The 12450-nt window shown below is 37.2% G+C and overlaps 1 protein-coding gene across 37 annotated transcripts in view; it reads left to right on the top strand.

Annotated features, from left to right (window-relative positions):
- The window catches only part of ATOSA (atos homolog A), a 109658-nt gene that overhangs the window by 37446 nt on the left and 59762 nt on the right, over nucleotides 1-12450 (top strand). For 9 of the 37 annotated variants that reach the window (XR_011541141.1, XR_011541137.1, XR_011541111.1 and 6 more), the window contains exon 1: nucleotides 5347-5533. The exons of 26 other annotated variants lie outside the window; for them this stretch is intronic. Coding sequence is in view for 4 of the 11 variants with exons in the window: in XM_070623899.1 (XP_070480000.1) it covers nucleotides 5497-5533 (37 nt within the window). In the remaining 7 variants the exon portion in view is untranslated. Of the gene's footprint in view, nucleotides 1-5153; nucleotides 5534-12450 lie in introns of those variants that run through there. 2 more of the 37 variants (XM_070624080.1, XM_070624047.1) reach the window with 2 other exon arrangements.

The following is a 12450-nucleotide window of genomic DNA, read 5'->3' on the forward strand; positions in this document are numbered from 1 at the left end:
ATTTTATCAGAATAAAAAATTCATGGTTGGTTCTAGAATTTTAAGACTGAATTGAACATAGCATTCTTTATAATGTAAAGGAAATTAACAGATTAACATCCCAGAACATGTCTTTAAAGAAGTATGGGTATAGGTAAAGGGGAATCCATGGGCGTCTTGGCACACGTTTTATGTAATAATGGTGCTATTAATTTATAAAGACTACATATTGTAGGATATTAAAAATGAATTCTTTTTTTCTTATGCCTGATCTTGATACTTATTAAATCTGAGTAGTGCGAGTACAAGATATTATTAGATAACGTGTTTGTCCGGTAGCTTAGATTATAAATAACCCCTGTTCTAGCTCATTTTAAACAATGTAGTATGAATGATGCCAAAAAACAGGCTAGAACATTTTCTTCTCTCTAAGATCTGAGATTTGGTAAACAAGGCTGTGCTCCTGGAACCAATCTAGGTCATCATAACCCAAAAATCTTTGGAAAGATGACAACCTCCATTAGGTCTCTTAGGTACTTTTTAATATTTTAGTTTTAAGAAGTGTTTTAGCTCTTGAAAACACATGGGTTTTGGATTGCTGTTTGGCTGCTTGGCTGATTTGTACCATGTTATAATGAATAAAAATCACTGGGTAATCATTTCAGCAATAATGATTGCTAGGAATCTCCGTGCAAGTGGAAATTAATGTAATTTACTATGGCCTAATTTGTCCCAGTGCTGACCTAACATCATAATATTTTGTTTTTGAATAAAAGCTCTGATTTAATGAGAAAAGCCATAAATTTCCCTGTTTTCCAAAATTCTTAACAATGTTAAATTTTAGTTGTTGTTTAGTCTTTCTTACAAATAAGTTATTGAGCTGTAAAATGTGTTATTAAATGTGACATTATTTAAGAAACTTTAAAAATATCAGTCATAAAAATCTTTAGTAGTCAAGATTTAAATTTCATCCCCATTGTTATTGATATGGGATACTCCCAATGTATTGCCTTTTATTGTTGGGTGTGTGTGTGTGGGCGCGTGCACATGCTTTATTAAAATCCTGTAGACCCAAAGTTTGTAAAGGAAAAGAGGAAACAAATTCCTTGAGAGCCAAGTACTGGGCTAGGTGATTTATAACTCTTAGAGCAATTGTTATTCCCACTCTACAGATGAAGAAACAGACTCAGACGTTAAATAATTTGATAGCACAGCTCGTTAAGTGGAAAGAACTTGAACCTCTACCTGTCTCTTTTCCATCATGTCCTGCTGCTTTAAGGGATCTTTCCAGTAATGAGGTTGGATTTTGTGCAAACATGTTGACCCTGCTACCCGCTAGAAGACCACCGGGAATGGTGATATCCTATTTGTGCAGCATGTTGCTGTTTTCAAAACAATTTTATCCTATCCTATTTGTTCCTTACAATACACCAACATTGCAGGCAAAAAGAAAAAAAAAAAAAAAGAAGAATGATTCCTGACTTAGAAATGAGCAATTTCAGAGAAGTGCCTAAGATCACAAAGCTGATTAGAGGTAGAGTTCAGAGTAGAACCCAGAACCATGGTTCCTGGTTCAGTGTTCTTTTCTACTTCCTTTACTTTCTCGGGATTATGTGTGTGATCTGTGATCATGAAGTAGTGAAGATTGACTCTTCCATTGTGCCCTCATGTAGTGATCACACTACAGCTACAGCCTGGCTCCCTCTTTAGCAGTAAAATCCTGTTTTCCTGTGTTATAAGTAGTGTATCAATGACAGTTTTGAGGTGTAAGGGGGCTGTAGTGGTGGTTATCGAATGAGTAATAGAGGGAAAAATGTTAACTTGAGATTTCTGTATTTAAACTTTATTTTTGTTTAATGCCCTATTTGCCTTATGGAAATGTATATAAGAAAGAAATTGTTAAGGGAAGGATAGCGGTAGTTAAGAGTATGCATGGTAGATTGAGGAAGACCTAAATTTGAATCCTGGCTTTGCCCCACTCAGTTCTGATTACTTGGGCTGGTAACAAGCCAGTTTCCTCATCCGTGGGGATAGTAACTACCTCAGAGTCAGAGGAGATGTCATGTAAAGAGATTAAGCACCGTGTCGGGCCCATGGGCCTACATATATAGTAGCTATTTCATCATTACCTTTGACGAGTTCTTGTTTTTCTACTAGTAATATTTCTTTTTGTTTAGAAAGTGTCCAAGCTAGCATGATCGTCTCTAAAGTATCTTGCTCTCAGTAGATGGTTCCCCACTGTTCCTGCTAAAACAGGGCATAGATGAGCTGAAACAGTTGACACTTGAAATTTTTCCATTTTATATTTGGAATATGTAGTTTTTAAAAACCTCTTATGGAATATCTGCTTTCTTATTTATTTCCTTACATTAGGATAATATAAGTAATTTATATTTCTTGAACAGGTCCATTTGGAGAGTAGGATTATGACCATGCTAGGTAGAGTACGGAAAAAAAGGGGATTGTTCATGGCTGGGGGTTGAGAATTGAGAACCTAGGACTAGCACTTATAGAATTTCCTATTATTCAGATTCTTAACTTGTAGACGTTTAAGATCTTACAAAGTAGATAATATGCCGTTATATTATAGCACACCCATTTGTAGCTTTGTGTACCAACATGACCAAACCAGGGAAAAGCAAGCATTCTTCAAAATTATATAAAGTGCCCTTTTGAAATTTATTGGAAAACTGGCAGTACAGAAAAAGCATTTCACTAAATAAATCTGTTGGTTGGATTTTACTTTTTAAGGTGGCATGTTTGTTGGAGTGTTTTATTAATTTGTAACTACATGTTTCTGACTAAATTTAGTATTTTTTTCCATAACTTCTCTTTGTATATGATGTTAATCAATAGTTTTAGATTATAGATATAGGCTGTCATTAGCCTTTAATTAAAAAGTTCAAGAATTTGGGGCCAGCCCGGTGGTGCAGGGGTTAAGTGCACACGTTCCACTTTGGCGGCCTGGGGTTCACCAGTTTGGATCCCAGGTGTGGACATGGCATGGCTTGGCATGCCATGCTGTGGTAAGCATCCCATGTATAAAGTAAAGGAAGACAGGCATGGATGTTAGTTCAGGGCCAGTCTTCCTAAGCAAAAAGAAGAGGATTGGCAGCAGTTAGCTCAGGGCTAATCTTCCTCAAAAAAAAAAATTCAAAAGTTTAAGAATTATAACTGAAAGGAAATATTCTGAAACAATCTAGGGATTATATATCAGTCCTTTTTTGAAAGATATAGGAAAGAGATTATTTTTGAATTATAAAATTATTTAAAAGTTTTTTAAGATGTATTTCCTTTGACTTCTCATTGTATGACTTGAGTAAATAAACTTTTGGAGCTGATTTTCTTATTTGAACAATGTAGATAATGCTACTTGTTCTATTTACCTCCCATGGTTATGAAATCAAATCAAATAATGTGTGGGGTATAAACCAGACATGATGCTAGGTGAGCAATAATGTAGACAGAAACAGTCCCTTCCTTTAAAGTACTTACAGTGTGGTGAGGAGAATGTCATTAAACCAGTCATTTTACAAATAATTATTTAATAGTCTGTGAACTAAGTACTAAGAAAAAAGTACAGGGACTCTAAGAGCAGGCTTGGATCAGGGAAAGCTGTCCTGGGGAAGAGAAATTTAAGCTGAGACTTAGCAACTGAAAGCCTTGTGCAAAGACCCCAAATCTTGAAGAACTTAAGGGTCGTTAGCAGCCAAAAGCCCAGTCTGGCTGGCAGAGAGCACCCTGTGCCTTCACGATAGCCCTGTGGGTTAACTTCGTTTTACAGAGGAGAGTGATTTTGTATAGGGTCTTAGTGTTCGTCAATGGCCGACTCATGTTTTGAACCCAGGTTGGTCAGCCTGACTCCAAAATCCTTGTTCCCTCTCCAATGCCATTCCTTCTCTGAGCACTGACTGTGTTCCCAAACTCACCTTCCCTCTTAATATTTCCCAGAGGGCTTGGCAGCTCTCCCTCTGGCTGATTGTGGAGCCAGTGATCAGGTTGTTTCTTTACACTCAGGTAATAGTGAGATTGAACTCCTACAGGTTGTGCATTGTGTACTCCTACTCGTATACTGTAGGACTCCAGGGATCCTAGAAGCTCTTTTTCAGCAGTAGGGCTCTTGTGGATTCTGGAGCTGCTGTGAAACTACAGTGTTGTTTGTGACCTCTGCTTTAATAGTACCAACATTTCCATCAGCCTTTTCTCCCTACCCTCAAGACACTCCAGATAAAGATCAGAGTAATAAACAGCATGCTTCTGCTGTAGCCTCTGCCTACTCCCACAAACCTCTCCTGTATCGAAATCCCAAAGCCACCGCTAATCCTACATTTTATTGGAAGAATGCAAATAAAAAGTTTCCATGGTTTTAAAAGTTGGCAAAATGCTATCCTAGTTTATAGGATGTCTGAGGGAAGTATTGCCTAAATGAGGAATTTTTCTGTCATATCTGATTCTTCATATCTGTTCCTACTACCTGCATTGACTCCCCCAAACGTCTTTGTAAGTTGGGGAGGGATTTTCGTCATGGTTCTTAAAGCTGGTGGAGATGGTGGAGACTGGTACATTGAAGCCCAGTTTTCGAAACCTGAAAAAAAACCTCCTTTGCCTTCGCATCTCCAGATAATTTTATGAGAAAGAAAATAAATGAATTCAGGCTTAATGTCTTTGTTGTTTCATGTAAGAAGAGACATTTTAATGCAAATACCTAGTTAAATCTTTTCTTTTTGTTAGAGTTTACTAAGTAACTGATTTTTCCTCTTTAAATCTTTTTCTGATCAATCCGTTAACCTGTTTTTCTTGCCTCTTAAAAGACGCTGCTTAAATTTGAGGGCGCACTGTTTTAGGCCCGATCCCATTTTAACTATCGAACTGGTTGTGCTTTTCTAGGAATTTGTGAAGTTTGTTCTGAAGTTCTTTGTAGTTCGAGGTAGATGGAGGTTGATGCTTTGTTCGAATTGTTGTAAATTTTTGTATTTCTTTGTTTTCAGAGTGTTTCACTTGGTAGAACCTGATTTACTTGAAACGCGAAGTAATAAATTGATTCCCTCCACCACCGCTCTTTGTCCTCAGTTTTCTGTGAAACGCTGACTGAGATAAATGTCGGCCTTAGGAATTTCTCTCTTTCTGTAAAAGCCCCACAGACAACATTTTAGGAGCTCACGCTAGAATACTTTGTCATTATCGTTCGACTGGTCTTTCCTTTCAAGTGGACTAAACACAGCTGACTTGGTAAGAGGAGCAAAGACAACATGATAGTGCTGCCAAGTAGACAGGAAGCTGTAGTGGACCCAGCGAGCAGGGGCGGCCGGGCTCACCCTCCGTCCAATCAGCTGTGAGTGCTGTTGCTATGTGCGCTCTTACTCTGCTGCCTTTGTGAAAGCCTCACACAGAGGGAAGAGGAATCAGCACCCACCGCTGAACGTTGTTTTAACCACTGCAGGCATCTGGATCCCTCACTTACTGACTATATAGCTATTGACAGCCAGGAGGCAACTTCTTTTACACAAGGATTCCAGTATGGTTTTCAGTGGAAACAAAGGGCTTCTCAGAGAAGGTGTGTAATGAAGTGCTTTTAACGGCTTTATTTGGAAGCTTCCAATTTTCCGTAGCTGTTTACCAGTTGTGGTGTTTGCTCTGCATGGATTTTTAACAAATAGGTCTAGAAGAATGATCTCACTTTGAAAAACATTGAACTTAGGGGATTTTCTTTAGCTTTCTATAGGCTGTTTTCTTTGAACAGCGTTGCTTAAAAGATTATTAAAATGCTGGTCTGAACAATGAATCGGAAGAAAAGAAACCAAAATACAATGTACTCACTTCAATGGGGGGAAAATATGATAAAAATGAGAATACTGGGAAGGGAATGGGGGTTAGTGAGAAGCATTAACTGTATTTGTGGGCAGGAGGTTTTTTTTTTTTAAATAAAAGCTCTTAAGGGGAATGTATTTAAAATAAGTATTTTTAACTGAAATTCATTGTTTCTAAATTTGACAGATTGTCAGAATTCAGCTTAGTGAGAATTTTGACATAGTTTAAGGAATTCATGTGCTGTCCTCTATAAAGGATTTCTGTGGATGCTACCTCATATTATACAATCTCTTAATTATTTGACCCGATGACTAGTTCTGTACAGTTTGGATAAAGGATAGTCATATAATCCAACTGCAAAGTCAGTGTTGTGTTCTATTAAATATCCATATAGAAAATTGAAATATAAAGGATTTTGAAGATAACATACCACAAATGGTTAAGATAGCATTTTAAAATTAAAGTCAGCCTCTTAGGTAATAATTCCATATCCAACTTAGTTAATACTGCAAATATAGTAAAATCTTATTAAATTAAACCTCACTAATTCAATGTTTGCAATAATTGAACAGAATATGGGTTACAGTTTGTTTTTGTGGGATCTGGAAAAACCGGTTTATCCAACTGATTATAGGAAACTTAAAATATCTTAGATAAACAGAAGTTTTTTACGTATCTCAAATACTGTGAAATTATAGAGTTTACATGGTTGATTTAGCTAATGATTCTTTTAAATTGATTAAAGCAGAACAGAAGACTAATTAGCATATTGCCCATTTATGAACAATTTTCTTTTGCTTATTCAGTTTCACCTGATTGTGTAAGTGGCTCCATTTAATTCATTTAGTGATTTATGTCTGATGAGTAAAATTAGTGTAATATAAATTCAAAATTAATATTCGAGCTTTATTTCTTATCTCTACAAATGATATATTTTGGAATAAGATTGTTTTTGATGTTCTTGTTCTTTTCAAGAAGTACCTGTAATTAGGAAGGCTGCAGAATCAATGTTAGCATTATTTGATAGGTGAGAAGGGAGATTTCTTTTCTTTGACAAGAACGCAAAATATGTTTCATGCTTTTGTGCCCATTACTGATCTTTCTTAACAATACATGTATAATGTTTGTATTAAGTTAAAGACTTCAAATAGTAGATACAAATTTACAGAATGAATTGTCCTTAAACATTAAAAAGTGTTTCACATGAATCTAGACGTTGGTGAACTTTAAAAGACTGACATTTCTTAGTTTTTCCAATTTAAGTGTAGCCCAAATCTTGAACTTGATAGGAGTTATAAAAATTATAGCAAAATCAAGAAAGCTATTATATTCTTTAGACTTGGTGGCCTCCACAATAGAAAGCTCTCATTTGCAGAAGAGGAGCATTGACGGGGGCGGGGATGGGAGGCAGAGGTATGTTGAGAGGACCAAGTTCATTAAATATAACTCTAACCACACGGAGGTCAATCTAGTCATTTCCATCTTTTCAGCGATCACTCTCATCAATTACTAATTTTATTTTTAAATTATAGAACCACAAAGAAGCAAAGTTTTACTTGAATTGGTTTGCCACTCTTTTCCCTTTGGTTTATTTCTTAAAAATTAGTAGACTTTCCAAGAGCAGGCTGGTTTTATTCAATTCCACAAAAGATAAAGGAATACGATATTGGCAAGAAAGTTGGGTCTGCTGCTGTGTCACACAAAAGCTTTGCCATTGTGTTGCAGGAGGAATAGTCTTGGCAGAATCCCAGGTTTTATTCCTGGGCTTAGTACTTAAAGATGTTTTTTATATTGAAACATCTGAAAGTTCCTGTTCAGTATCAAGACCTCAGGGTAATAACTGATGTTTATAACCTGGTCAAATATAGTAACATTGCTAGTATATTTCAACTCTTCAAATTTATCTATTATTTGACAGCAGAATTTTTATTGTCTTATTCTATATCAAATCTTTAAATTGGCTATACTGTTTTGTACTTATAAGTAGAAAAATACTTCAGTTCTCAAACAATAATGATTTCTTTTTTGTCTTGGCTGCCTGGTAAAGAATAGCAAATAGAAATGTTAGTATTTATCAGATGCAGTGATTGCTGTAACTGATTTTATTTTAAATAAAATAAATTGGTTTTGTTTATTTTTAAATCATCCACCAACAATCTGTAAATAGTATCTCATTTACAGTTCTCCAAAAAAATTCTATAATTTAAAACTTCAGGTTGGGAAGGGGTAGCAACCTGAGTTTTTCTTTTTCTCTAGGTCTTCTGTGAAATCTTTTTTAATGATTCCTACTTCAAGTGTGGAAATGTTTGATTCCTATATGTATGCTTTAAGTGCTGTGTAACACATTGTTTCTTTGACTCTTTCTTGCAGAACTTCCATTACTTGTTCGTATTCTGAATCCAAAAAAGATTTGATTATCATGGTCAGCTGGGCAGGGAAGTTTAGTCTTGACAACTTTTTGTCAGGCGTTTTCATGTAAGCAACAGTGCTATTGCATAAATTGTATTACTTTTGCAAGAGTATAGTAAATCTTTTTTTTATCTTCAGATGTCACTGTATCTAAAATCAAAGACCTGAGTTTTAAAAATATAGTTGTTTGCAGTATTGCTTGAATCTGATTATATAATCCTTTGTGATGAGGCCAAGTTAAAAGTGGTGGCATGATGGTTATTAACTGAGAAACTAGAAATATCTGCTTGTTTTTTCTTCACTGCTCTCCTCAATTGTACTCATCCAAAGACTTCTGAGCATCAAAGAATTTTAGTTATAAGCTTTGTGATAAGCACAGGGACATTAAAATGATAAATTACAGGAAGTAGTCAAGATAGAGTAGGAAAAATAGTCGGGCCCTAAGGCTCATACATAGTCGGGGCTCACTTTTGCTGCAAGCTTCTTATCCCCCAAAGTATGAAAGGGAAACTGCCAATCACTTATATATGTCCCTGCTATTTAACATTTTATTGTTAAATATTGGCCATTAAAATTTAAGTTGGTTTCTCTTTTCTTAATATTTTGAGGGATTTTTTTTTTGAGGTTTACATTTTGGGTAGCTTGTCTTATCGTGTATGATTTATTATTATTTAGCTATGTGATATTGAGCGTGGTTTCACCTCTTTGAGCAATATGATCATCCATATGATGAGCTGTTAGGGTAATTCTTTAAGTGAAAGAATTATGGAAACTACTTAGATGAGTGACACAGAGTTAACCCTCATAAGTTAACAAATTATAATTTGTTATAATAAACTTCTCTTTTCTTTAAAATTATTCCACATTTTAAAGTCCTGAGAATTTTAAGTATAGTTTTTAGATTTTCCCCCTGAGCTGCACACAGGCAGACATACTTTTAGGTTTCTCGGTTTTCTGAGATAACGTCATGATCTGGTAAGTCATGGAAATAAGGGGTTTAGGACAGAAGGAGAGCAGGGTTCATAGGGAAGTACATGACTAAATCTCTGAGAAAAGATAATAGTCACTAATTGTACGGAAATCATGAGTAAAATGGGAAGATTAAAAAAGAGAAGGCAGGGAAAAAATTTGTTCTGTTTGATGTAGTGATATTTTTGCTGTGCACGCGTGTGCATGCGCAGAGTACCCACAAATGCTGAGCTGACTGACTAGAGTTGCTGAATTCACTGGGGATTTGTTTACTGGGAAGTAACTTGTTTCTGACTCTTCTTTTGAATTTCTCAACTAGGATTGGGCTAAGGGTGACCTTGTATTTGCCACCCATATTAATAACAAAGGACAAATCAGCTGCCTAGGAGCCAGAAGTTAAATATCATCGCATACATGATGAATGTAACTTTCTTGAAATACCAAAATGTCCAGGGCCGACCCAGTGGCTCAGCAGTTAAGTGTGCACGTTCCACTTCAGCGGCCTGGGGTTCCCCATTTTGGATCCCGGGTGCAGACCTGGCACTGCTTGGCACGCCGTGCTGTGTTAGGCGTTCCACATATAAAGTAGAGGAAGATAGGCACAGATGTTAGCTCAGGGCTAGTCTTCCTCAGCAAAAAGAAGAGGATTGGCAGCAGGTGTTAGCTCTGGGCTAATCTTCTCAAAAAAAAAAAAATGTCCAGAACAAAAATCTGGTTGTGGGGCCAGCCCCGTGGCCAAGTGGTTAAGTTGGCACACTCTGCTTTGGTGGCCCATGATTTCACCGGTTCGGATCCTGGGCACGGACATGGCACTGCTCATCCGGCCATGCTGAGGCGGCATCCCACATGGCACAACCAGGGGCAGTCACAACTAGAATATACAACTTTGTACTGGGGGGCTTTGGGAAGGAAAAAAAAAAAGATTGGCAGTAGTTGTTAGGAAAAGAAAAACTGTAGTTGTATAGGGCTAAATTTTGAAAATTCAAACTTCCAAGCTAAAAATGTTCAGAAAATGCTTTTATTTGTCATTTTAATAAGTACACAAAATTTCAGGTTTTTTGCAACTGGCCGCAGTGTTTTCATTGCTTTGAGCAGTCATAATTTTATGTTATTTTGGGACGGAGGTTTAATCTGGGTTCCCATTCTGGTTTTCGTATTTTCATGAAGTGCTAAGATTTTGTGATTCCTACATAAACTTCTATTATTTAGTCCTCCAATTTGCTGAAGATAGTTTAGTTTATTGAGAGTTAGAGAACAAGCAAATGTAAAGACAAGACCGTCTCTGCCAGGTGTACTCTGTTTTGTCACTGCTAACACCTGCGCTCAGCAGTACTGCCCAAGTAGCTTCTGCATTGGTCCCGAGACTGTTTTGCAATTGACTAAAAGGGTAGGAGAACCCTTTTAGAAATAAGTATCCTGGTTTTACCTGATTGCATTGCATTGATGTCTTTGTTTTGGGTAACACATACTTACCTTAAATCACTTTTCTCAAAAATACCCACACAGAAAAAGAACAAGAGAGATTGCTGTATAGTAGTGTTTCTCATTTTGAGGTATTAACTCTTTTGAGAATCTGATGAAAGCCAGCAACCCCCTTGCTAGGAAAAAAAAATGCATCTCTGTATATCCACACATAACCTTGTGGAAAATATCCAGAGGTTCATAAATTCTCTTAGGTTAAGAAATCTTGTTAAACATAATTTGGTTTTTGTAGGGTTTTTTGGTGAGGAACATTGGCCTTGAGCTAACATCTGTTGCCAACCTTCCTCTTTTTGCTTGAGGAAGATTGTCACTGGGCTAACACCTGTACTCGATCTCCCTCTATTTTGTGTGTGGGACACCGCCACAGCATGGCTTGATGAGCAGTGTGTAGGTCCATGCCCTGGATCTGAACCTGTGAACCCTGGGCCCCTGAAGCAGAGCACATGAACTTAATCACTACACCACCAAGCCAGCCCCAAACATAATTTGGTTTTAGTCTGAAAATAAAAACATTAATTTTTTAAAATGAGGCTTAAAATAGACTGGCTAAAGACTTACGATATGTATTAAAGCAAAGTGTTAAGTAGTGAGCACAGGGCACTGTCTTATAGCTTCTAAAGAGATGGTAAAATGTTCCATCATGTACTCCATACATTAGGACTCTTGCAGATGGATCTGCCCTGGGGAGTACCCCATATTCCTGCACTGACTCCTATATTCTGGAAGGGCTTCTGATGGAGAACCTAGCATAAAAAGACCAGGCCTGGAATGCAGTGTCCATGTCCTCAGGACCTACATGCCATCTCTGAGTTGTAGACTGAGATTAGAGGAGACTTAGGAGGTACCTCCTTTGGCCTTAGGCTACCACCTGGGATCTCTTCCAGAAATTATTCTGTACTAGAGATGACAGGCCCACTGCAGTGGCTGTCACCTGGTTCCATCTTTGTTCAAGAGAACTGAGCAGAACTCATCTTACTGTGTGTGCTCAAGTTTCTCAGCTCTTGATTAAAAACAACTCTCTATTCCATCTACTTTTTGTTTCTGGAGGAGTTTTAGGTTTCACAAACACACACACTCAGTGGAAAATATGAATTGAGAGAAGTAGGGGTCATGCATGTGGTAGAGGGAGGGAGGTTGAAAGGACAGAGGGTATTTTTGGGGACCAGCCTATGTTGTAACCATATTCCCATGAGGTAAAATGTAAGACTAAATTAGGTTAAGCTGGAGGATAATTTTGGAAAGTTATGTGCCAGTTATCTGGGATTAGTAAAACTGGAACAAAACAAACAGCACTAGAACAGTGGATTGTTGCTTTTTTAGCACAAAGTCATCTTTTGAGTGTTTAGCTAAATCTAGAACTTGGGGTTTTGAGAAGCAAGACTTTGTTTCCTTCTGCAACAATATTTTCTTAACTTTTTGTCCCATGGTTCTTTCTGCATGGGGTGTGGAGCCGTAACACCATATAATCAGGGATATTCCCACAAAGGACAGTAGAAGGACAATATTTTCTACTTGAGGATTTTCAGGCCCTGAAACAGTGGTGAATTAGGTCTCCTGGTTCACACAGAGCACAGAGAAATGAAATAAAGTACAGTCAGGACCAGTAAGAGGGAGATGAATAAGATGTGTAGCTCTAAGTTTGTGCCCATGCATCTGTGATGGCCTAGCTAAAAGCACAATTCTGGCAGCCTGAGCTTTAAGGAGGCAAAGCGAAGGGACACTCATAAGTTTCCTCAATGACGCTGACTAGTTCTAATTCTTACATTTCAAATATCAAGTCCTCTGGGAATGATCTCTGACGTC

The sequence above is a fragment of the Equus przewalskii genome, chromosome 1, assembly GCF_037783145.1.
Source record: "Equus przewalskii isolate Varuska chromosome 1, EquPr2, whole genome shotgun sequence".
NCBI lineage: Eukaryota > Metazoa > Chordata > Mammalia > Perissodactyla > Equidae > Equus > Equus przewalskii.